The following is a 27,464-nucleotide window of genomic DNA, read 5'->3' on the forward strand; positions in this document are numbered from 1 at the left end:
ACAAGGCTCAAAATGATGTGCACAAATGCCAGAAAATAGTCTGATTAAAGGCTTTACAATGGTGGCAATGTGAAGTGAAAATGTGCAATAGTATGCAATCTGCCCACTGATACAATGTGTCAATACCATTGAAGACTGCTCACTAATCCGAAGATGGTAGGGTTTCAGGTAATGTGATGATGTGAAACCGCATGTGAGCGTAAGGATTGACTCCGAGTAGGAACTAGTAGGGAACTTTGGGCATGGCTTATAATTCAAATCGTCTCTACTATGGCGATCTAGTGTACTCTGATCTAGATCTAGACCAACCGTCGATCGAAGAAAAGAATAGCAAATAATTTCTTTTTATGTGCTGGGGCAGATGCGTCGATGTAGAGGCTGATGTGCGTGAAAGAAGTGGATTTGTCATCAAGGCTCAAAGTGTATGAAACTTGCGCCGAAATGTGTGCGTGATGTGACGCATAGAGCATGAAAAATCAAGTGATTTTCCTTTTGGGAGCGTCCTCAAATTCTTCTTGGATCAAGAGATACGACTTGATCTAGGTGGAGGGGCAAAAAAAAAGGGTGCAATGATGATGTGACAGTCAAGGGTTCACGTGGTGACTGTGCCTGTGAAGAAGTGTGGCAGTGGAGCACTGTGCTGATGTGGTAGGCAGGTGCACATGCAGAGCACCAAGTGTGCCTGTAGAAGGGTCAACGTGCCTGGCAGGGGATAATGCCACATGGTAGTGATGATGTGGCACTGCTGATTGGACAAGATGACGTGGTAGTTGACTGGTCAACCCTCATGACCTGGATGATGATGTGGCAATGCTGATGTTAGCCTGGTGATGTGGCAGAGATGAGCTGGCTGATGACGTGGCAATTGATGAGCTGTTTGATGATGTGGCAGGATAGGGTCTCCCTGTGCTAGCGGGATGCTACTAACGTGGCACCTTTGACACCTTGCCATGTGGTACTATGTGAAGGGTGATAAGGTTGATCGCAAGGAAATCTAAAAGATTCTGTCACCGTGGAGAAAATCCATCGGGGCATTGGACGCGTGACTTCGTTCATCAAGTTGTGGGCGTTGTCTGATTTCCGAGCGTGGAGCGCCTCCTTACTGTGTACTAGGCTGTGTAGATGGCCTTGGAGGTGGCATAGAGGAGGAGCCCACTGGAGGCTAGTTGTAGGTGGCTCTCTGGTGGTGGCCATCGAAGGTGTTTGAAGAGCCTGGAGCTATGAGCTCTGTTGCACGCTGCTTGTAGGTCATTGGAGCCCGTAGAAGTGCAGAGAAGCTATCCTTGCTTAGGAGGTCATAGTGGCAGCCGTTGGAGTCACGTGCACAGAGGCAGGCGGCAATGTGAGTGGAGCTATGGCAACGCAGAAAGAGTCGGAGATAGTTGTGCCTTACAAGTTAATGGCTGCCGTCTACGCTCGGTAATTCCGACAGAAGGTTGGTGGTCTTCTACTTGGGTGCACTGATACGACGGGTGCTAGCTCATTGTATCGATGGTGGAGAGATTCATTCGTCTGTTTCTTAAGCATGGGTAGAGGAGTGCAGCGATGTATTGAGAGCTCCAAAGAAGGAGCCTGTTGTTGGCAGTGGGTATGACGGACTATTCGATGTAGGAGGCGCAGCAAACGCTATGTAAATGGAAGTGGCCGCATATGAGTAGTAGTTATTGTTGTAGGGATGCTGTAGGGGCCGCCTTGCGGTTGGGATGCTGTAGGAGAAGGTGCTTTCGTCGAAGGCGCTATGAGCAGCTTAAAGTTGATTTGCTGTTGGGCGTTGGTTCTTTTGGTTGATGGAGGAACCTTCGAGCTGCTTCAGGGCAGATTTCCCTCCAAAGCTAGGAGCTGTTGAAGCCAAGAATTGAAAAGGCTTGAAGAAGCCTTTGCCTCATAGGAAGCAAGTAGTATCCCTACCTCTCTCTCAACGGAATATTTGAAGCAAGAAATCTCTTAAGGAACAATGAATCGAATGAAAGGAGATTAACGAAAATCTCTCAATCTCTCATGGACGGAATTCTCTCACCAATGGACATAATTTTCTCTCAATAAAACGGAAGTTCTCTCAACGGAAGAGAACACTCGATCTCTCACTCTCAAGGATCGCAATGCCTCAGCGGAAGGAAAGGATGCTCTGATACCATGACAAAATATGAAGAGGGGAGAGGAGAAGAGTGGAGATGAGGAGAGAGGGAATAGCTAGAGAGCACACCACAAATGACTAACTGTATACTAGATTTAGTTGAAAATGTAGAATATATACAAACCCATTTAGGGTTAGGGTTAGGGTATCTAACCCTTTCCTTTATAGCACTCTATATGTGTTAGTGCTATGCACATGTAATCACATGATGTCGAGCGTGGTCTCTCAACATGCTTTAGCTGTAGAGACTTTTCCTGGGATGCCAAACCTAATCTCTTTCCATGGTTCAACATACCCTATAAGTTGTTGCATTTAGACTTCCTCATCTAAGTAACCACCATTGATTAAAACGTTTTTGACATCTAGTGGTACAGATTCCATCTGCTGAGTGTCGCTAGTGATATCAAAATTTGTATGGAATCTATCTGCGCTACTGGAGCATAAGTCTCATCATAATCTTGACCATATTCCCGTGCAAAACCTTTTGCAACTAATTTGGTTTTGTATCTTTCAATGCTTCCATCCGGATTGTACTTTACTTTATAAACCCATTTTTTTGCAATGGCCTTCTTTTTTGTTGGAAGGTTGCATAAATCCCAAGTGTTATTTTTATACAATACTTCCATATCTTCATTCATAGCAGTTTGCCATTTTGGCTAACTGCATCCTCAAAGTACACTGGCTCTTTTGTAGCCATGATGGTAGTCATAAGAGCATAATTGGTGGTTTCAATCTAAATTGCTTTGCCTTTCTGGGCATATGTCAATCTTGCTGGTGGTTTGCTTTCCCTAGTAGACTGTGTGAGTTGTTGCTCTTCTAGAGGGTTCTCTAGCAATTTTTGCTCTTTTTCATATTTGCAAATTCACTACTCCTTCTGTGTATTTTCTGCTAAAACTTTGGCCGAGTAATTCCAACCTCTTTCAATGACATTCCACTAACTCTCACTCAACTGATCTTGGTGGTTGCACACAGTTGACAATTGCATTCAGATATGTGAATCGTATTTGTTGTTTTTTGGAGATCATTGTGATTATCCATTCCGTCAATTTGACTTGAATCTTTGTGATGTTCTCACATTGAGTTTCCCACAACAGTTCCCACGTAGGAAAGGCTCCTGGCCTAGATCGTGATGAAGGTACAAACTCCCCGAACAGTCGTCGGTAGATTCTTTGACTTCTTGCAGTTCTCACGACCTGGGCACATCTCTGGCTATGAGCACACCCTGGAGTGGCCAGCATTGGACAATAGCAAGCCCCGAACAGGCCTCCACTGACTGGGGTTGTGAATCACGATAGTTTTGGGCCTGTTTGAAAAGGCAAAGTTATTGTGTGAGGTGCTGAGTGTTATGCTCTAGCCGAGATAGCATGACCTCGGATAGATCGGTGGGCATTTTCTCTTAGATGACCAACTTTTGTAATAATTAATGTGCGTAATTAAATGGTCAAGAGAAGTAACTGCCAAGGTCCTAGGTGAGGGCGTAATGGCATTGACTAGATAGTTCTAATAGGGCTAGGGCCTAGGTGCATCTAATGTGTAAATTGCCAAGGGGCAATTGTTTTAAAAGGGAACTCCAAGAGAGGGGTGAAAAAGGATGCATCTAAGTAAGGGCTTAAAATGTGACATGTGGCCAGGAACTATCTAGGGAGATTGGGGTCTCAGGGATAAGGATGGAAAAAAATAACGAAGAAACGTACGTGACAGGACGAATCTTATCCTGAGAGTTGGCTGGGAGGAATATAAACTTGCCATCGCCCGTGAGCGTAAAAAGTCAGTGCGCAGGTACACTATTAGACAGGTACTGCAGACGAAATCTAGGGAGAAATTTGTTACACTTGGTATCAGAGCGCAGCAAGGGGGAGATCGACGAGTAGGAGATGCAGATTAACGTAAGGCAGAAAGAATGGTCGATCATACGGGTTGCAGTTAGAACCGGTATCGCGAATTGAGAAGGGGCAAAGTGATCGCGATTTCAAGCGACTGGGGGAACTGAGCGTGAGGAGTGACTTGTTCGTGACTACAGCAGTTGGGTGCTTCATCGTGCGGCATATACTCTGAGCGCCGATGCAAGGCTTTGGATAGCGTGGTGGTTCGCCGGTCAGACGGGACTTCTGAAATTGTGGCTGGAATTTTCGAAGGGGCACCTTATCGCAGGGCTGCTGATAAGGTCTGCGTATCGTCATCTCCACGCAAGTGACGAAAATTACGAACGGAGCAGGTTGATATTTTATTGCGATAGTGTGGCGTCGTTGACGAAACCAGGCGCAGCTTCTAGAATAGACCAGCGTAGGAACGTGATACGGAATCGATCGACGGCGAATCAGATGAAGACATGGGATAATCGGTAGCAGGACCTACTGTAATTCGGAGATATCTGATAAAATCGGAACTGACGAAAAGCCCAGGGAGCATCTTTTCCGTTCGTTTGAGTTTATCGTTTACGCAGAGTGGAAATCGAAAAACGGTATATATATTTTACTTTGGAGGTTGGCGTGTAGAGTTTTTTTTAAGAAAAAAAAAAAACCAGAAAAAGGAGGCAGTATATATTTTCCTTTAAAAAAAAAAAAGAAAAGAAAAGAAAAGAAATTTCCCTTTCAACAAAATGGAAGCAGAAGGGCAGAGTTCAAGGGTGAATCCTAGTGAGTCTAGAGCTCAATCTACACAACAGATGTCACATCACGCAGCACCTACTTTGATTGGTAGGATTTCAATATTAGAGGATGCTTTGCAACAGATTATGAACCAGCAGCTTCAAGTGAATGCTGGTCAAAATGAGATTAGGGAGATGGTGCAAGCCTTGTCGGCTAGACCGTCTAGGATTGACAAGGGCAAAGCTCCAGCAGAGCCAGAGCCCAGTGTACATTCCTTAGAGCGCGCTAGGGTCAAAGTGCCCAATATTGCTAATTATAGACCGGAGAAGTACGCTGGTCGGATGACCGAGCGCAGCTCTGATGTGATCGAGGTTTGGTTGCACAAGTGGGAAGAAGCCTTCGCCATTTGTGAGATTAAATCCGATCTAAAGAAAATCCGCGAGGCCACACACCTGTTTATTGAGGCAGCGGATAGATGGTGGATAAAGCAACAGAAGGATCAAGTTGCTCCAACCACCTGGGAAGGGTTCAAACTTGAATTCAAGAAACACTTTCTCCCACCTGATGAAGAATCCCGAGCTTGGGATGCTTATAGAAGTCTTCGTCAGAGGAGCTTGTCAGTGGCAGAGTACACTGACAAATTTAGGGAATGTGTTATGAAAATAACAGACCCTCTCCCTATGTCGGTTCAGTTAAAAGACTATATCTATGGACTGAACGACAAGATAAAAATGGAAGTTCGGGCTAAATATGTGACTACATTAGATGAATCTATAGCAGTAGCCCTGAACTATGAGGATGCCAGAGGTAGGTCTGGTGGATTTGTGCAGGCAGGGACTCAGTATGAGCACCCGAGAAAAGGGGGATTTCAGAGGAAATGGGTTTCAAAGACAAGTGTCTCGCAGCCAAGTGGCCAAACCAAGCAGGTGAAGCCGGTTGAGGGACCAGCAAAAACAAGTACCACCGTTGGGGTGAAAAGGAAAATAACTCCAATGGCAGCCCGGGCTTGGTCAAAGTCCTCATTGACCCCTGAACAAAAAGAGAAAGCTAGGAAAGAAGGATTGTGCTTCGGCTGCCTTCAGCGACATCAGTGGAAGGATTGTCCATTGAACAAAGATCGTCGCACGGCTAATATGATAATATCTGAATGCGACGTAGAAATGCAGGAGAGTCCCAATGCGGAACATATGCAGATGCAACTGGCGGGACCTTCTCAGAGGTTAGTACCTTGTTTGTTGTGTGTATCTGTTGCTAAGTTAGTGACGAGTGCACCTGATAACATCCTATCTAAGCCCGCAGCAACGGGGTATACAGCCTTCAACGAGACGGAGTTGATTAAAATGAAAGGGCAAGTGGCCAATCATGATGTCATTGTGTTGTTTGACTCAGCGTCAACTCACAATGTGATTAACTCCAAGCTCGTGAAGAGGCTGAAATTAAAGACAAGTCCATCTGACTATGCGTACACAGTCAGGATGGCAGACGGAAGTTCAACTGAAGTATGGGACCAAAGGGTTACCCAGTTGGAGCTTCGGATTCAGGACTATACTGAGAAGCTGGATTTTGAAATGACCAAGCTTGCTCATGCGGATATAGCCCTGGGAATGGCGTGGCATTCTAGGAAGAATCCAGCCATTGATTGGAAAAAGCACGTATATCAATTCAAGATGAATGATGTGCTTTATGTCTTGCGAGGTGAAAGAGATATACCTCAGGGACCGTTGGTTTCCGTGATGGAAATAAGAAAGGCTCAAGTAGAGTTTTTGTACCTTTGCACCGCATCGGTAGAGCCGGTGGATGAGTCTTCGGCTAGCACTGATGTTACGCAAAGTGGTGAGATGGCCAAGCTGGCTAATCTTATAACAGAGGAGTTCTCTGAATGTTTTAGGGATGAACTACCTTATGGGTTACCTCCAGAGCGGAAAGTTCAGCATAAGATTGAACTGATCCCGGGGGCAGAACCTGTAAATAGACCTCCCTATAGAATGAGTTTTACTGAAGAAGCGGAGGTGCGTAGGCAACTGGAAGAATACCTCAAGCTGGGGCAGATTCAACCAAGTTTCTCACCTTTTGCTTCACCAGTGATATTAAAGAGGAAAAAGGATGATACGTTTTGCCTCTGTATAGATTACAGAGCATTAAATAATATCACTGTTAAGCACAGGTATCCGATGGCTCGGATTGATGATTTGCTAGATGCATTACATGGAGCCGTGATTTTCAGCAAGATAGATCTTAAGTGCGGCTATCATCAGATCCGGATTAGAGCCGAGGATGTGCATAAAACCGCTTTTAGAAGCAGGTTTGGTCATTATGAGTTTTTGGTAATGCCCTTCGGACTTACCAATGCTCCAGCGACCTTCGTCATGCTTATGAATGATTTACTACGTCCGTATATCGGAAAGTTCGTAGTACATTTTATTGACGATATTTTGATATTCAGTAAAAGTGTTACTGAGCATTGTGAACACTTAAGGATAGTGTTTAGTACTTTGAGGAAAGCCAGTCTTTACGTGAATAAAAAGAAAACTATACTGTGTATGGTTAGGCTTGAGTACTTAGGGTTCATAATTACTCCACAGGGGGTAGAAATGGATCCGAAGAAAGTGGCTGCGATACTAACTTGGCCAATCCCTCAGAGTCTGACCGCGTTGTATTGCGATCATTCTTGGGATTTGTCCAGTTTTATAGAAGGCATATCAAAGGATATTCCGGAATAGTATTGCCATTGACTGATCTGACCTCAGATAAAGTACCTTTTATTTGGGGACAGAATCAACAAGAAAGTTTTAACACCATAAAACAAGCTGTGGTCTCAGGACCGGTGTTAAAAATAGTTGATCCCCAGAAACCGTTGTTCCTAGAAACCGATGCAAGTGGCATTGCGGTAGGAGCAGTCCTCCTTCAAGAGGGAAGGCCAGTAGCCTTCGAAAGCAAGAAGCTTTCTCCCTCTCAAAGGAATTGGCCAACTCATGAATTGGAGTTGTATGCAGTTATCCATGCTTTGAAAACATGGAGGCATTATCTGTATGGTTCAGAGTTTTATGTGGATGTAGATCATGATACTCTGAAACATTTCTGTAAACAGCCTGACTTGAGGGGCCGCCAAGCTAGGTGGGCAGAGCTCATGCAGGAATTTAATTTAACGATTCGGTACCGAAGAGGAAAAGACAATAAGGTAGCTGATGCGTTGTCTCGCATTATGCACAACCTGAGTTTCATGGTATTAGAGAGTGCTCTAATGACCGAGATTAGAGAAACTCAGAAGGTGGACGAGTTGTCCAGAGCTTATGGCCTAAGGCTCATGTGTTAAAACCCGGGGAAAATGAAAAGGATGACCTGGCATCCAGAAAAGGCCAAACTTATGCAAGATATACCATAAGGGATGGTATGCTAGTTAGAAATGGCAAGGTTGTAGTACCTGGTCAGAATGATCTCAGGCAGAGAGTCATTCGACAATGCCATGATAGCCCGTGTGCGGGACATCCAGGAGTCGAGAAGACATATGATCTCGTGAAGCGAGATTTCTTTTGGCCAAAGATGAAAAAGCATATTCATGAATATGTGACACGGTGTTTCTCGTGTCAGGTAAGTAAGGCCGAGCGGGTGAAGCCACCCGGACTTTTACAGCCCTTGGAAATACCACTAAGTGGGAGAGCATTTCCATGGACTTTATTGTAGGACTACCTGCAACACAAGGAGGGTATAATTCTATCCTTGTGGTGGTTGATCGTCTAACCAAGATGGCTCACTTCATTCCGACTAGAGAGTCTATTAGTGCCCCGCAAGTAGCGGATTTGTTTATTAGACATATATTTCGTCTGCATGGATTGCCTAGATCCATAGTGTCAGACAGAGATGTCAGGTTTACCGGTCATTTTTGGACAGCGGTATTTGAGACACTAAGGACTGAGTTGGGAATGAGTAGTGGGGATCATCCTGAGACGGATGGTCAGACGGAGAGAGTCAACCAAACTTTAGAGGATATGCTGAGAGCATATGTGTCATTGAGGCAACATACATGGGACAAGTGGTTGCCATTGTTGGAGTTTGCCTACAATGATAGGAAACATTCATCTACTGGGTTCAGTCCGTTTGAGCTGAACTATGGTTATAGACCAGCCAATCCGACTATAGTTGGAGTACCTCAGAAAGTGCCTAGTGCCGCGAACTTTGTAGTTCAGATGCGGGAGATGCTAGCACTTGCGAGAGCTAATATCCGCCAGGCTATGGATAGAGCCAAGGTGTATGCGGATGAAAATCGGTCTATAAGAGTATTTGAAGAAGGAGAAAAAGTTTTTCTCAGAATTCCTTCGCACTCGAAGTCGTTGACTTCAGGAGAGTGTGCTAAGTTATCACCTCGATACTGTGGGCCGTGGTTAATTCTAAAAAGAATAGGCAGTGTAGCCTATAAATTAGAATTGCCACAGGGGTGTAAGGTGCACCCGGTTTTTCATGTTTCGCGCTTAAAGAAATTTTTGCATACAGGTGACTCAACTCACTAATCGAAGGTGTGGTTTTGTTTCAGGAGATAGAGGATATTGCAAGGCGCAAACCAACAAGAATCCTGGACCGAGGAACAATGCAAATACGAAATCGGAAGATACCCACGGTGTTGGTTGCATGGCATGGTCAGCCTCTATCGGAAGCTACCTGGGAATCCGTATACCAGTTGCGGAGAGCATTCCCAGATTTCATCATCGAGGACGCTGATGCTTGAAGAGGGAAGGAATGTTATGCTCTAGCCGAGATAGCATGACCTCGGATAGATCGGTGGGCATTTTCTCTTAGATGACCAACTTTGTAATAATTAATGTGCGTAATTAAATGGTCAAGAGAAGTAACTGCCAAGGTCCTAGGTGAGGGCGTAATGGCATTGACTAGATAGTTCTAATAGGGCTAGGGCCTAGGTGCATCTAATGTGTAAATTGCCAAGGGGCAATTGTTTTAAAAGGGAACTCCAAGAGAGGGGTGAAAAAGGATGCATCTAAGTAAGGGCTTAAAATGTGACATGTGGCCAGGAACTATCTAGGGAGATTGGGGTCTCAGGGATAAGGATGGAAAAAAATAACGAAGAAACGTACGTGACAGGACGAATCTTATCCTGAGAGTTGGCTGGGAGGAATATAAACTTGCGATCGCCCGTGAGCGTAAAAAGTCAGTGCGCAGGTACACTGAGGTGGGAGAGGGGGGGAGAGAGAGAGAGAGAGAGAGAGAGAGAGAGAGAGAGAGAGAAAGTTTATTAAAGTCTTCGGAAGACCGATGGGTCTATGAGACTGTGAAAAAACTGGTGTAAACGAGCTGTGGTGGTGGAGCTACTAAACGAGCATCCACACCAATGCATAATGCAAAAAATGCAAAATGGTAGTACTAAGTCAACATAGTCATGTCAGTGGTCGAATATATATCAATCTCATCATCATCATCATCATCGTTAGGACATCAAGGTGGATGAGGCAATGGAGGCATGAAATCGGCGATAGAGTGTTGTCGGCCACTCATGGGTGCGGCCCTATCACGTCTCCTGGTCATAGCTCTGTGTCTAACAAGGGCTACCGTGACCCCTGTCGGTCGGGCTCCAACTCTAAACAGGGAAGGGATGTCCCCAAGTATGATCTGTGTGTCAATCCTCTGTCTAAGCTATCGGGTCAATGGCTACGGCGGGTCACGGTCATGTCGAGGCCTCGTCTCGTGGGGGTCCATGTGACCTGGCTGAAAAAACTCCGTGATAGAGCTCTGGGAGGGGTCAGCCAAGGAAAAAGTCTACGTCTTTGTGCTCGAAGTATCCTCTCGAGGTGTCTACGTACCTCATGAATGAAACCTGCCAAACATCGCTGGTCTGGGTAGGAGAGGAATCGGGCCAAAATCCCATAGCTATCTCTGAAGAGGCAGTAGAAACGCCCTCAGATCTCATAGTAAACAAGACACCTGAAGATGAAGTGCTCCTTCGTCTCAACCTCCTACATGTCACATAATGTGCATATGCGCCTCTCTCTGGGGGGTCGCTCTGCTTTGCCGCTCTCGATACGAAGTCTATGTGAAGACACCCGGAACTGCCCAATAGAGATCCTCAGTGAGTGGGGTAAGTAGATCTGTGTGTATCCTGGGGGGTCAATGAAATCCTCCTCTCTGATATGTAAGCAATGATCTCTGTAGAAGCTAAGCTTCATTGGGAGTTCACTCGGTCCCAACCAGGTCCGAAAGACTTTGGGATTTTGCCTCTGCCATCCTCTCACTCTTTGGTGCTATCTTAAATCTTCCATGTGCACCTTCTAGTGGCTCTTATTGACACTAAACTAGACTAATAGGTAATGTCGATTGGCACAACTTGTCATCCTTAACGTATGTTCACTCCAAGTTGTTGGTTCAACCAAGTGGCCTCCGGGTCAGATCACCTCAATATCAGCCTAGTGCGCTGTTACTTCTAACTATCCTGGAGACCTCCTGGTTGCTTGGTCAAGCAGCGAGGTACTCCAATGCTGAAGTGATCCTTACACCATGTCTCACATGTCATAGAATGTACAATTTTGTTGACTTAATGCCATCCCTTTTTCTCAGTACACCTACACATGCATCAATGGACACTTGCTAGGAGGAGCGGGCATCACAGCCTGGCACTTGCACAGAAGCTATTGATGGCACCCCGGTCCACCCTGCTCGTACCCTTGGCCAGCATATGGACAACCATTATACACACTGTGATGGCTATTTGGTTGAGGACGCAGGGTACTTCTAGGTTTGCTTCAGTCAGGACGATGATTTTTCTCAAAAAGTGGAGAGGTTGTCCTTTCTTTTCTGAAACCACCACAGGCATTACGTGGCATTTACAGACACGGTGCTAGTTCTTATCAAGATTTTCATTTGCTCAGACTCTTTGAGTGGTATCTACCATGGATGTTTCATGCTCTGCATCATGTATCTATGCCTAGGGTTTCTTCTCTCAGCTCTTTCTTTCATACTTAATTGATGTCCATTTCAAGCATTAAAAAAATATGAAAAATCAAGAAAAGTACAATATGCCTATCCTATGAATATATGCACTACACCGTAGCCTTATAAAAGGCCCTTATTTTGGATTTCACAAGGATTTTGCACGCTCGTGAGGGATGGAAGAGAATTTTAATACGGTTTTACAGCAACAAATGCACACATTATAGATCAACATGTGAGTGTCCCTCTCTTGTTTGTGTGTACCACTCTAGCTCCTACTCTTATTCTCATCTCCTCTCGTTATTCAAGGTGGGCTAGGAGGGGTTACAGTAGAATTGCGGGGCTGGAATAAATATAAGAAGTCAGGGTCGATAACAGGCAAAAAGTTGTGGGAAAGAGCAGCCAAAGAGCATGAAAAAATATTTTCAATGCATAATCAAAATTTTCTCTATGTGTATCTTAATAGATCCCTTCATATTTGTAAGCATGCCTGCAAATGGAAAACTGAGGTATTTACCCTTAAGACTCTCATTTCGCACGAGTATAGGTCTATAAGTTTTGTCCATTGCAAGGTAGATGCCAGAATCAAAGACTGAACATCATCATCAAAGGTTACTTTCAACAGATGACTTTCTCGTACTTTTCTCTATACTACCTTTACTAAGGATCATGATATTGACATTACATATGTGATCAATGGAAACTCAAGCTATGGTGACCTACTGCAATATAATACCATATACACACCGTGGCCCTTCTTTTGAGAACACTGAATGCTGAAGGATGATACCTTGTAGAAAGTCATGTCTCGTGATTCGTGTGAGTTCACATCTGGGGAAGATAAGGCCAATCCAGTTGTTAAGTTCTCACAATCAGGTAAGCTCCGCTGTGCATCGATACATGAAAGATCTTTATTATTTTCCACTGTATGCTCCTGTGACAGTTTTTGTTTTATTACTTCATGCTCCTCGATGAGGAGGATTGGAGAACTGGTATCTTCTGAATCTTTTTTTACATTTGAAGGGAGCTGTAGCTGCTGGTATGGAAAGCTGTGCATACATACTTCATTGTGTAATAGCTCATTTCCTGCATTAAATTTCTCAAAATCCACTTTCTCTGGTAGAAATTCATGCTCATCGACTGCAACATACTCAAATCCATCAGAATCCTCATATTTTGATTTTATTATTGCCAGCTGAAATAATTTTCTGGTTCTGAAACCTCTCCAAAGTGCCTGAAATTTTACTAGGGCCTGCTGCCTAAATTCTCTCTCCATATAGAGGCTATTTAATATGTTGGACTTCCTAACTTTCCATCCCCTCCAATGGGACTGAATTTTCGCTACCAAGGAGAATAATATTTTTTCCTGATCCTGCAACTTGGCCCTAAGATTGATTTTCTCAGAAAGTAAAATTTTGTGATCTCTGTATTGCCTTCTAGCTATAATACCTCTTGAAATCGCTTGTAGCCTTACTATTCTTTTTATATGGGTAATGATTTCCGTTTGATATGCCTGATTTATTTCAAATATTTCCTTATAATTGCTGTCATTGAACTGCATATGCTCTTGCATACAAAGCTCAAGGTCAGAAGTGTCCCTGTTCCTTGCCAGAGCTCGATATCCCAGCTGTTTAAAACATTGTGGTAAATGTTTGGCCTCTTCTTCTGGATAGTGATAAGATGCCTTTGAAATGCTTTGCAAGCATTCATCTTTTCTATTCCTATTGGAAAAAGTATATTCTCCTGCACCAGAAAAAAGTCGTCGTCGATGATTTAGGCACATAATTTGGAATGACTGTAATCTCCACTGGGCCTCGACTTGAGATGGCAAATACCTTTTATCTAAGAATCCTGTTCTATGCCAGCTTATACTGTACATTTGGGAGACTTCTAATAATATTGTCCACAAAACAGCAACATCTGCATCCCCTACCATGATTTTGTTTATAGAGATTGTATTTCTTTCTATGGCTGTATCATGAACCACAGAACCAAGGCTATGCCTGTGCTGTTTTGGGAATCTGATCATTCCTCTAGTGTGATTTATCTTGATCTCCTGCCATTTAAAAATATCTACTAGACCTAAAACTGGTACTCTTCCCTTCATTATGTTTGATTGTACATACTCCAGACCAGTGACATTCATGACTTTTAAGAAAACATTTCTTATTGCTTGGTGCTTTAAATTTTCAGCTAAAGCTTCATTGTCCAGTTCTGCAAGCCATGGTACAGCCTCAAGAACTCTCTCTACATAGTATGGGAGCTCTGATACTGGATTATCATTGAGCTGGAGTGAACGAAGATTGGGAAAACAACCTAACTGCTGCAACTGCTGAACTTGTGAGATCTTGTTAAATGAAAGATCAAGAACCTGAAAACATTCCAAAATCTTGTCAGTTACTCTCATGCGTCTCTGCATTAACATTACTCAAATTTCAAAGGCGCAAGTCATCAAGCTGAAAGAATGACCTTAGTTTTCAACAAAGTTTTGTGTTGAATTGAATAATGAAATACAAAGGTTTCTTCTAATCATCTTTCTTTGTCAGGGAAAGTTTCTGGTTCCCAATAAGGTCAGTTTTTCTGAGTTTATCCAGTAAAACAAAAGTGACTGATCTCTTCCAAGCACTACTGGCATATCTATGAACTAAAGAGACCATATAGTATGGTTTACCATCAAAATTTTCTTCCCCAAAGTTACAAAGCCTCCAAGGTTCTCTTTGGCACTTTACACACAGTCTTGCTCAATCTGGTGACCTCTGAAGACATCAGATATCAAGCATGTCGAAATTGTTGCAAGGAACCAACCTAAGCCACAATAGCAACGTCTCCTAGTTCATTCAAAGTGTTATCAAGTATCAATTCTACACACCAGTTATTGATGTATGAAAGTCTGGATTCCCCAGGTGGTGGTTTGCTGTATGCAGCAAAGCATGCGATATGTTTACAAGGTTTGTTGATATGGGGGCACATTCTACGCTAAAAGCCAGTCACCCAAATGCCTAAATATATGTAGAGACTCATTTGCACGTCTTTTTAGGATCACGGGATTGAGATACTGTACCCTGAATACTGTTGGAATATAGATGCACTCTTGCACCAGCCCCCTTCCCTCAGGTTTTCCATGTACACCTTTCATCGCAGAGCATTCTTTATTATTGTTATCAGCAAAAACATAGAACAAATCAGAAGGCATGGAACGTGATAGAATAAAAGAGATGAGGAACTCGTGAGTATATTCCTCTGGATCTCTTGTCAACTATTACCTCAAGAACTGGAAAACCCCAAACAGGTGCAATGGTGTCAATCTCATTGTCTTGTAGGTATAAACGTTGCAGGTTTGGCATCCAAGTTGTGCAGGAGAAACACTTGATTGCATTTCCATTGAGCCATAGCTCTCTAAGTAAAACACTGCCACCATGATTAGGGAGCTCTCTAAGCCTATTCCGCGATGCCACCAGTGAAACCAGAAGGGGACAGTACTTCAGGGCCTCCCATAGGCTATTTCCTTTTAGTCTGTTCTGCCCCACATCTAAGACCCTTAGGCATCTTAGACCTAAAAAAGCACTCCCTTGTGACCCATCAAGAGACACAAGGTGATTGGAACCAAGATCCAAAACTTCAAGTTTTGGACAGAGAATTCCAAGTTTTACCACCTTTGAAATCCTGTTGCAGCTCAAGCCGAGCTCTTTCAGTCTGGGCCAGAAAGTTGAAGGAGGGGATCCAATATCCGTTGTCACAAGTTCTTTCTCTACTGCACCTTTGCTTTGCCCTTCGGCCACATTGTCCAACATGATTTCTGTTCCATAACCGCAATCACTTTGAGACATAATTGAATAATTTGAATTTGATGCAATCACCTGAAAAATAGAATTTCCATCTAAATGGATCACTTGTAGTTTGTGTAAGTACTCCAGTCCACTGAGGTCATACAAAAAGTTGTCTTTTAATGACAACTGCTCCAAAGTTTCTTCGTATCCAATGAAGGCATCTTTCAGATTATTCAGCCGGTTCATGTCTGCCGTGAAAACCCTAGTCTTTGGACACCAATGACTAAGAACCCCTTCACCCAAGGAAGACAATCCCTCGTGGTTCAAATTGAGAAAGGTAACACACTTTAATTCTTTCCCACAGCAGTTGAGTTTCTGCTCAAGTATTGTCCTGGTCAGAATCACAGGTGCAGAAAAAGTCAAAGCTAGATCGTCATCTTCAGGATTCTCAACATGCAGTCTGTAGGTAGCCAAATCCGTTTCAAACTTTTGCTTATCATCCTTTTCATCTTGTACTTGACTTGTGAATTTTGCTTCTTTCAGGACTTCAGTTTTTGGCCTATCCTTAAGAAGTGATTTAGTAGTTTCTTCAGCTTTGAAGCTAGCCTTGATGATCTCTGATTGCATAAAAGGGGATAACTCCTCTCTTTGTGCATATAATTTATGTGGTTTCACATGATCTGCAGGCACCCATTCTTGCTGTATATTATTTTGCACATCAGTGATGTAATTCTGCCACTGACTTCGAAGCTTATCTACAATATCCCAGTTTCTTAACATTGAGTGGACTGGAAGGCTGATTTCGGATGTACTTCCATGGACAGCGCTTGCTGAATATCGGACCAGAAAGTCAGACACATTCACTGTATTAGAATACTCTTGACTTTTCAGATCCATGCCAGAAATGACTGCTCCATTGCCTGCTAGTTTCCTTTCTGGATTCCCTAGTTCATCTGTTTCAAACAGTGCCCATACTTTCCTATTTTGCTCCTGCATGCATATAATTATGAACAAGGTAGATTAAATGAATATTTAATTGGAGAAAGGCCATTAACCTTGAGCAATATCATTTTAGAAAGCATCCTTTAGTAACATTAGTTGTACAGACTTGGCCTTAACCTGCTGAATAGAATCGTGAAATAAAATCACCGTTTCAACGGTGGTTTCAAAGTTGGGACACCAGTGACCCTACTATGTCATAGTCTAAGGTCGTAAACTAGATGAGTCTGGTAAAAAATATTGATGAGTGATTGTGAGCATAAAATAAGATTTTCAGCAATGCTGCTGCTCTCCGCTCCTCCTGCTCCCCTCCTTGCTGCCCCCTCCCTCCCCTCCCCCCTACCTGCTGCTCCCCCGCCCTCTCTCCCCTTCGCTACCCCCTGCACACTGCCTCCTCCCTCTCCTCCCCCCCCCTACCTGCTGCTCCCCCCCACCTCCCCTCCCTCTCTCCCCCTCCCTACCCCCTGCACTGCTGCCAGCCCCCCCTCCCCCCCGCGCTGTTGCCCATGCAGCACCCCCCCCCCCCCCGTGCTGCTGCATGCACAGCCCCCCCCCCCCCCGGCGTGGTTTCCTCGCTCCCCCCCCCCTCTCCTCTACCCTCCCCACCTCACTGTCCCCCCCCCTCTCCTCCCCTCTCTTGCTGCCCTCCCTTTCTCCTTTTTGACGATGACTCCTCTCCTCGCTCAACCCTCTCTCTCCCTCCCTCCTCTCACCCTCTCCCTTCATCAGGTGTACCCCTGTTTTCTTTTGGGGGTCTCCTGGGCTTCACGAAAGCGGACGGAGTTTTTTTGTGTTTGAGTTGAGCTTTTCCACCTCGATTGACGAATGGGTACCCGTTCAGTCAATCCGTTACAGCACACACTGGCCGCGAGAACTATCACTTTCTCAAAAGATGAGCTGCAGTACTTGCAAAAGGATTTGGAGCATGAGTGTTCCACGACCCTCTTCGCATGCATCTATGGCTCCCACCCCTCTAGATCACAGGCTAGAGATTGGATGCTTGCGGCGCTTCCTCAGGACCTTGCTCCCCACCTTAAGGACGTTCGTTTGTTGGGACGAGGCTTCTTTTAGGTGTGCCTAGATTCCCCGGACGTCACCAGAGACTTGCTATAGCCTAGGTTTCTCTTTCTAGGCTACAGGAGGATTTTTTTGTTTCCCTTTCAATTGGGCTTTGACCCAGTTGAAGAGGACAAGCACGGAGTTTCCGTCTTCATCAGGTTCCCTGGTCTACCTTCAATTTATCACCGGCTTCTTTTAGTTATTAGCGAGAGGTTTGGTGTGGTAGCAGAGATCCCACCTCTTCCTGGCGAGCCTTCATCGGCTACTGAGGTGGTCAGGATGGATGGGGTACCCAGGGTTAGGGTCTTTGTCGAGGACCCTAACATTTTAGATGACCACATCATGCTACAGCGACCTGATGGATCATTCTTTTGCCAGAGATTTGAGGTTGCACGTCGCCAGGACCAGTGCAGGATTTGCAGATCCTCTGGACACTTCACCAAAGATTGCCCAAAGAAGAAGAAGAGGCCAAAAAAGCAACCAGCTCGTACTAGGTTATGATAGAGATCGGGAGTAGGACCTATCACTCCACAGGAACCGCCTCAGACACAGGGCCCCCCTCCTCCTAGGGCTGCCCGAGTCCCTCCTGCACACCGCACTACCTCTGGCCCCCGGTGGGTTCCGGTCACGGTTAGGCTCATACTTCCACCACTCCGGAGACTACCCCTTAGGAGCCTCGGGAGGCTACCGCCGTGGAGCCTATTGTTCAGGAGCCTTCTTCCACTCCACCACAGGATGTTGCTATGCCTCCTTCAGCAGCCCAGGTTATTGGCACCTTGTCCACAGCACTTCTTGATTAGGACGCAGCACAGGTGCCTCCTTCTGTTGACAGAGGGAAAGGGGTCTTACATTCTTTCCCTACTTCGGTAGAATTCCTTTGGACCTGTTCCTCAGGACTAGCTCAGTGGAATTCCTTTTCCGCTCTTGAGGATCTTTCTAACCTCCCAGATGATGATTTTGTACCCTCCACTTTCGGAGAGCCACTTATCGGCATCCCCCTTGAGAGATCCTTCTCTCTCTCACCAGTGGACTTTCCTCCCCTTGGACCTCGTGTGTATGGCAAGAGGTCAGCTCCGGTAGAGGGTTCTTTTTCCGCCACCAAGTCGGGTAAGGTATTCCAACCCGCTTCCTCCTGCCGATGAGGATAGCCAGTTGGAATTTACAGGGGTTGGGCGGCATCCCTCATCGCCGTCGCAGACAGCTGATAAGGAATCAGCTTCATCCAGGTGTGTCAGGTGGTTCCTTAGACATTCTTTTTCTACAGGAACACAAAATGGATGCCAGAGATTGTTCCAAGTCAGGTAAGCTTATTTCAGGCCGGATGTTTTGGCTTCCTGCCTTGGGAACCAGAGGAGGTACTTGCATATCATCTTCAGACTCTATCCTCCCTCTGGTCATTGGACACGGTACCATCAACCCCTCCAGGGCCCAATGGATTTTGCTTATGGTCAACGGACGTAAGGTTGGTTTTCTCAACCTCTACGCTCGGAGGGGACCGTGTTCTTTTTTGGAGAGAGTTGCTCTCTTGGGCTGACATTGCAGATTCTTGGATTATTGGAGGTGAGTTCAACATGGTTGAGGCACCATCCGATAAGAAAGGGGGAAGAGAAGGTGGTATTCACTCCCTTGAGAGAGCAACTTGGGATGCCTTCTTGTTCAGATTCAGTGGCAGAGATGTTTGGTCAGATGCTGCATTTCATATTCAGTCTTAGTCACTCTTGTTTTCGTGGTCGAACCGTAGGGTGCAGATGCCTATCCATGCTCGGATTGACAAATTCTATGTGGATGATTGGGCTCTTGATAGAGGGGGGACAGTTTGCATTGCACCTGGTGTTTCCACCTCCGACCATTTTCCGGTGGTTTTGTTCATCTCAGAGTGCCATCTGAGAAGACGATCTTCCAGTATCAGGATCCCCGACGGCTTATACACAGATGATACTCTCACAGAGGCAGTCTTGGAGATCTGGGTTTCTCACATGCATGGGGGGTGGCCGCACCTTCACATGTGACCACAGCACTTGCCAGTATCAGCGACTTCTATCATTTTGTCGCTAGTACTAGGCAAGGTGAGGTACTCAGGCGGGAGATCGGTATCCGCCGGCAATTGACAAACCTGCAGAGGGAGGAGCAGAAACGACCCTCAGATGCTTGGATCCAGAAGCGCCTTGCTGCAGCAAGGGCTCACTTGCAGACATTGCTAGATCAGAGAGCAGAGTATGCCTTCCATGCACGAGAGTCTTTTTGGATACAGATGGCAGGGAGAGTCAATAAACACTTTTTCTCTACACTTGGTCCCAGACATAGAGAGAGTGTCCGGTAGCTTATTGACTCTGATAGGGTTTTGCAGTCTCATCCTGTCTTGGGGGGGTTTCCTAACACTTCCGGAAGTATTACCGGAGGCCTAGGGCCACTGGTGCGAGAAGCAAGCAAGACATGCCATAGGTGTCACCGATGGTACGTAGGCGAGTGTGCTAGTCGATGGTGTCAACTATGTGCAAGCGGTACAAGTGCTAAAGTGATGTGAGCAAGAAGAAGACCAAAGTAAAACAACATCATAAAAGCCAACCCTTGACATGAACGGAAAAGAACTTCAACCACATGACACAGGGTCCGTTGTACCAGATGAAGGGAGAGGAGGGGATGAGCTCACAAGGGGAAGAGATCTTAGAGAAGCGGGCAGAGATGGGGAGTAGCATAGTTCATTAGAAAGCAAGATGACTGATACACCAGGAGAAGATACACACGAGGCGAGCTCTTGACTCTAGCCTCTCACTCCTTCACTCTCGCCTCTTGCCCCTGCTAGAATGTCCCCTCCTTTTTCCCGTTTCCCCTTTTCACCTTCTCCTCCTCTACTCCCCCCGCTGCAAATCTCCTTTCCTTCTTCCTATTGAATGTCTTCCTGCATCCTTAGCCATTCCATCGTTTGTGGGCACTTCGCCCTTGATGGCTTCTGCAATACTCCAGCCTATTATGGGTTAATGAATCCCGTGCTCCATGTGTTCTCCTGTCTATTCCATGCACTCCTGACACTAGTTGGTTGCGAGGGTTGGTGCACCACCTATACCTCTTAACTGTTGGACTGCTTCCCATGTGCACCAACGAGTACCGCTTGCGCTTGTGCACTCTGCTGGATTGCTTCCCATGTGCACCAACAGGTGTACCTGGTGCACCATTGCGCCAGTACTTTCCTCTGATCAACTTTGACCATGGTGGGTCGAGGTTGAGGTTCGGCACTCTTCAGTCATGTATTGCTTCCGTCATATCCAAGTCATGTCCAGGTCCTCTATAAGTCATGTACTGTCAAGTCATGTCCATGTCAAGTCATGTCCAAGTCGTGTCAAGTCATGTCCATGTCAAGTCATGTCCAAGTCATGTCCATGTCAAGTCATGTCAAGTCATGTCCATGTTTGTTTCCGAGTGACCAAGATGTAAACATATGTGAACACGATGCGACTAGGTATGACCAAGGTCTAACAACTTGGCATGTTGCTGAGGTGACCATGATGTGACCCAGGTGTGACTCTTGGTGGGAGTCCCGGAGACTTTGAGTACAACAGATCCCCTGCCACTATCATTCACCGTCCCGGTGAATGACTGAGGGTCTGTGTGAGAGATAGTTAAGTATAAATTACAAATAAGAAAGTGACCTTGTGGCTGACATCCCCAAAACTGAAAAGAAAGGGCTCATGGCCTTACAACTATAAAACTGAAATAAAACTATGGCTCATGGCCATACAACTCCAAAATTCCTTTATTTACATGAGAACTATTGTATCAGTTTTACAGTAATCAAATTTTTGATTCTCCATATTATATGTTTTCTCTCTTGCGTACAAGATCCTGTTATCTGTTGAGCACAGACGTTGTATTGTTTTATTACATGGTATCAGAGCCTGGACTCTAGCAAGAAGATTTGGTAGTGTGTTTCTGTTTTGCGAGCAGATTGTGAGAGATGGCCCAGTCCACAAAACTGCAAATCCCACCGTTCGACGAAAGCGAAAAGTTGGACGGCACTAACTATCCACTCTAGAAGTTCAAGATGAAGACCATCCTAAGCGCATACGAGCTTTGGGACACTGCTACTGGGGTGGACCTGAAACCGGTTCCGAGACTGAATCTGGCCAATGCAGCACAACATATAGTACCAACAACGGATGAGATTCTCGTGTGGACAAGAAGAAATACGAATGCGCTGTGTTCTATTGTCTGCAGTGTAAGTGATTCTGTCATGGCGTTAATTCAACATGTCACCACAGCGGAGGAGGCATGGACGGTCTTGAAAAATCAGTACGAGACCACGAATCATACGTGGATTCAGAATCTGGAGACTCAACTCGCGAATGAGAAGCTGTCTGAGCCTGAAACGGCAGAGAAGTCATCACCAGGGTGAAGAATCTGCGCGATCAGATGACTGTGATTGGCATCACCATCACCAGTGAGAATCTAGCACGAAGGTACATACGGATTCTCCCACCAAAGTACGACGGTCTTGTTACGGCGCTGAATACGCAGAACAGAAATCCGCCCCTCAACTTTGGGGATTTCAGCGCAATGCTTCTAGAGGAGGAGATGCGTCAAAAGACGAGGACTGGAGAAGATTCAACTTTCTACGCTGGATCAAAGAAAGATAAGGGTAAGGACTCTAGTAACCCATCTTCTTTTGATGATAAAAAGAGAAAGAAGAAGATCAAGTGCTTCTATTGCAACAAGGCAGGGCACAAGCAGAATGAGTGCCGAAAGAAGATTGCAGATGAGAAGAACGGAGTAAAGAAAGAGTCCAGCAACAGCGCGCAGGCAGTACCAGTAGAGCTGTTCGTAGCAATTGAGGAGATTTGCACAGAGGCAGTTCATGTACCTGCGGATGAACCTTGGATTATTGACAGTGGTGCATCGGCCACATGACCAATCAGAAGGATTGGTATACCTCTCTACAGCCGGTAGGGAATGACATCCTGGTAGCAGTCGGCAATGATGCAAAATGTCCAGCAAAAGGAAAAGGTACGATTGCTCTCAAGTCAGATGGAGTTGTAAAACAGTTGTCGGACGTTCTTTATGTGCTAGATATAAAGAGGAACTTGTTGTCCGTTTCTGCGATCACAGATCGGGACCTCAAAGTTCAATTCGATAAGAATGGTGCACATATTCTGGATCTTCAAGGGAAGGTCGTTGGTAAAGGTACACGGCGCAACAACATCTACGAACTCTCAGCTTTCAGTGCTCGAGCGGATGTGAAGAACACTAAGCTGTGGCATGAGAGGTTTGGTCATCTAAACCTTAGTTCTTTAAAGGAGATGCATAAAAGTGGAATGATTGCAGACCTACCAGAAATTGCAGATCTGCCCGATGTATGTGAAGCTTGCATGATGGGCAAGCAGCATCGGCATCCCTTTCCTAAAGAGGCCAGCAGGGCAAAGGCTCCTCTAGAGCTCGTTCACATGGACCTCTGCGGAAAGATGGAGATGGAAGCTTTGGGTGGTTCCTACTACTTCATGACGTTGATCGACGACTACAGTAGAAGGATATGGATATACTTCTTGAAGACTAAAGACGAGGCTTTTAGTAAGTTCAAGGAATGGCATGTAATGGTCGAGAAAGAAACGGGAAAGAAGGTGAAGAAGTTGAGATCACACAGAGGTGGAGAGTTCACATCAAGTGAATTCGAAAGTTACTGCAAAAGTCACGGGATCAAGAGGCAGAAACCCCCGCCACATACATCACAACAAAATGGAGTAGCAGAACGCAAGATGCGCGCCATCTGCGAAATGGGCAGGAGTATGATGAAAGGGAAAGATTTGCCAAAGACTTTTTGGGCTGAAGCATGTAACACTGCAACAGGATGACTCCACTGCAGGCCTTTTCTGGTAAGAAACCTTCAGCTGCACATTTCAGAGTTTTTGGATGTGACTGTTTTGTGCATGTCCCTGATGCTAACAGGACCGAATGGGAACCAAAGAGCCGGAAATGTATTTTCTTGGGCTACAGTGAAGAGACGAAGGGTTACCGTTTCTATAACCCTGTTACCAAGAAGGTAATAGTGAGTCGCGATGTGGTCTTTGCAGAACAGCTGCATCAATTGGAGGAGGATGCTTCCTTCCCAGACAACCTAGACTAGGATATCCATCCAGTACAACCACCAACAGCAAACTGAAATCCCCAAACGGTGCTTGGGAGGATTCAAGATAAAGAAGAGGAAGAAGAGCCTGCAGAACCACAACGACAACGGCCATTCCCGAAGTGGGTAAAGCAGCTTTTGGACGGCAGAGAACCTCCAGCCATTGAGGAGGAACCATCCGAACACTGCCGGTCCAAGAGATTAGAGGAGCAAAGAAGGGCGCAGGAACACTTGGTCAACTACGCTTTGATGACAGAGGTGATCCGTGCTGAAGAACCCAAGTGTCTCGAAGAGGCACGGGGTGATGATAGGTGGATGGAGGCTATGCAGTCGGAGTATGGCTCCATAATGAAGAACAACACTTGGGACCTTGTGGATCAACCACCAAAACGCAAGGTAATCGGCACCAAGTGGGTGTACAAGACCAAGTATAAGTCCAACGGCACATTGGATAAGTACAAGGCTCGGCTCGTGGCAAAAGAATTTGCACAGGTACATGGTTTTGATTATCAGAATACTTTTGCTCCCACATCTCGACTAACCACAATTCGCAGTGTTTTGGCTCTAGGTGCCCAGGGAAGTTGGCCCGTGTTTCAGATGGATGTAAAATCCGCCTTTCTGAATGGAGATCTCAAGGAGGAGGTATACGTGGAAAAACCACCAGGTTTTGAGATCCCCGGTTCAGAAGGTAAAGTCTGTAAACTGAAGAAGGCACTTTACGAACTGAAATAGGCCCCACGAGCGTGGTACTAGCGAATTGATGCCTACTTTATGCAAAACGGGTTCAGGAGGAGCCCATCTGATGCAAATTTGTATATCTTCAAAGAAGGAGGCAAGTGTATGATTGTGGTCCTTTATGTGGATGACCTTGTCATAACAGGGAACCATGAAGAGAAGATCTCGCAGACAAAGCATTTGCTAGGAAGAGAGTTTGAAATGACAGACCTCGGACTGATGCATTTCTGTTTGGAGATTGAAGTTTGGCAAGAGCCGAAACAGATCTTTATTTCATAGCTGAAGTATGCTGGAGAGATACTGAAGGCATTTGGCATGGCTGAGTGCAAGACAGTTGGTACCCCTATGGAGGTTGACGTGAAGCTCTCAAACGAGGATTCATCACCACTGGTGGACGAAGCGAAGTACAGAAGACTTGTGGGCAGTTTGATTTACTTGTGCAACAGACGGCCGGACATCAGTTTTGCGACTGGTGTACTAAGCAGGTTTTCCAATAAGCCCCGGGAGAACCATTGGAGGGCAGGGATGCGGGTGCTGAAATACATCAAAGGCACACTTGATTATGGCATCACCTATATCAAGGGCAACATCTTGACTGGATTCTGTGACTCGGATTGGTGGGCAGGAGACGTGGACAGCAGGAGATCAGTGACAGGTTATTGTTTCTCACTTGGATCTGGAGCTGTGTCATGGGTCAACAAGAAGCAACCCACAGTTGCTCTTTCTTCTACCGAGGCCGAGTACAAATCAGCATACTTTGCTTCTTGCAAGGCAGTGTGGTTGAGGAGGATTTTAGGGGACATGGGTGCAGTGCAGAACAAGCCTACGCAGTTATCATGTGACAATCAGAGTTGCATGGCGATTGCAAAGAACCCTATGTTCCACGCTCGCACAAAACACATTGAGATTCAATATCACTTTGTACGCGAGTTCATCATGGATGGAGAGGTCGACTTGGTGTACTGTCCGACTACAAAGAATGCTGTGGACATCTTCACGAAGGCTCTTGGAAGAGACTTGCTGGAGAGGCATCTTCATCGACTTGGCATTGGACCGAAAAAGTAAGTTCACTTGCGGGTGGACATTGAGGGGGGGTGTTAGATATCAATGCTCCACTCTCGTGTAACTACGCGTGAACCAGCTAACTCTACTTGTAAGCCCCCCATATGAGGAGAAGGCATTTGAGTAGCTCGGTTATCCGGTAGGTCCTGGTTTGGACACCAGATGGGGACCATGTGTGGCCTGATGGCTGGACGACTTCAGATAGAGTTGGCACACTGCCAACTAGGCTACATGCAAGTGCGGGAAGGTATCCCATGACTGACCGCACTGAGGGTAGACGGAGCATTTCCCGGGGCAGCCCACTCTTGGGTTGCGGGGCCCGTTTGGAGCCTCAAATGATCCCGGATGGCTCTGGGCCGAATGGAAACTGTAGGTTAGTTGCTCTATTTTGCGCACCGGTTCTATCATGTGGTCGGTGGCCTATTTTGGGACCGACCCCCAGTCGACCGTTTTGGGCGGACTGGGTCGGTCATCCAATTGGGTCTAACCGACTACGACTGGTGGCTATATAAGAGCAAGCCCGTGAAGCCCATTTCATCACTGGCTACAGCAACCCTGATTCCTTAGCATCCAGTCTCTGTCTTCTACTGTTTCCAGCTTGCCATCGAAGCTTCTTTCACAGGAGCGCACGGCTGGGAGGCAGCGCCATCTATTGTATCAGTTTTACAGTAATCAAATTTTTGATTCTCCATATTATCTATTTTCTCTCTTGCATATGAGATCCTGTTATCTGTTGAGCACAGACGTTGTATTGTTTTCTTACAGTCTACACTTCCAAAGGCAATGCTGAACTGACTCGACTGCTATGTGGCATTGAGGACAAGTAGGGTCAGCCCCGAACCTGGATCTCCACACGTTCACTACAATCCCTCCATGACTAGAAAGCCAAAAGAAGAGAGTGATCTTTATATTTCTGAGGTATTTCCAGAGCCTCCTCCAAAATATTTTATGCACCTCTACATAAATATAAAAACTATCCCAATGAGGAGCTCTAGAGGGCCTCCAACCTCTAATGCTAAGCTGAAATCTCCTAGCATTTCTAACTGTGTAACAAAAGAAGGGGATGCTCTTCTCTCTAGGTATCCTTCATCAATCCATTTCCACTCCCCTGGGTCACACTGCAAGAACCTGATGGGAGAACCACCATATAACCAAAGTCTCCACCAAGACCTAAGTGCCAGGAGAACAAGGCCAGGATCAAGATACCACTGTGAATCCGTGCCCCTTTCCATGTAACCTGCAATCCTAACGGGGTGGAAGTCAACCTCCAAAAGAATATCATTTGAGGATCTGAGAAATCTGCCTCCCGACTGAACATCAAAGACAAGGGTCTCCTCATGTGCATCCCGCAAGGCAATGACCTATAAAGGGACATCCGTCCCCGAAAAGACTCCCAACCAAGTGGACTTTGTGATCAGTAAGTCATCTGTATCTATCCACTCTGCTGGTATGGCTGCCTCTATCTGCTGCATCCTGACTGCACTCCATCTGAGGTGGCCAACTGATAAGAGTCTCTGATATTCTGGAAGCTGTCTAAAAGCCTTCCACACACCTATAGTGGATGCTGGTCCCCTCTCCCATCTAGAACACCGCAAATAATGTGACACGCCCAGTCATCTGCCATGCTTATCCAATATGGATTCATTCCACATAACTGGCTGCCTGTCTATTTCTTCACGAGAGAGGGTGTAACTCTCCGCAGCGTGTCTCTGAAGCTGCCCCAAGCTTTCAAAACGGAAGCCATGAGAGGGGAATAGGGAGACCTAAGATGCGCTGAAGTAAAAATCCATTTGGAGCTGTCCATCCAATCTCCCCCTTGAAAAGAAATACAAGACTGAATGTTGCGTAGGAAAAATTCCTTCCAAGGCTCCTGTCCACCATGCATCAAACCTCTCATTACAAATTTGCAAAGCAAGGCCATACACTGCAAATTCGGATCAATAATATTGAGACCTCCTTCCCCAATGGGGAGAATGAGGGTCTCCCAAGCCACCCTAGCTGTAACATCTAAGGTGCCATCTAACCCACTCCAAATAAAGTTCCTGACAGGTCTCATGAGCTGAGATATGCAACCTCTA

At 45.7% G+C, this 27,464-nt stretch overlaps 1 protein-coding gene across 1 annotated transcript in view; it reads right to left on the bottom strand.

The window, feature by feature from the left end:
* LOC147884589 (uncharacterized) overlaps positions 1-27,464 on the bottom strand; it is a 56,260-nt gene that overhangs the window by 23,845 nt on the left and 4,951 nt on the right. Inside the window, exons 2-4 of the mRNA XM_087398019.1 lie at positions 14,916-16,409; positions 13,724-14,023; positions 12,443-13,657 (exon numbers count right to left, since the gene is read on the bottom strand). Of these exons, the coding sequence (XP_087254145.1) occupies positions 12,443-13,657; positions 13,724-14,023; positions 14,916-16,409 (3,009 nt within the window). The remainder of the gene's footprint in view (positions 1-12,442; positions 13,658-13,723; positions 14,024-14,915; positions 16,410-27,464) is intronic.

Source organism: Dipteris shenzhenensis, chromosome 26, assembly GCF_047967505.1.
Source record: "Dipteris shenzhenensis isolate YYH24624 ecotype China chromosome 26, Dip_SZ_1.0, whole genome shotgun sequence".
NCBI classification, from domain to species: domain Eukaryota; kingdom Viridiplantae; phylum Streptophyta; class Polypodiopsida; order Gleicheniales; family Dipteridaceae; genus Dipteris; species Dipteris shenzhenensis.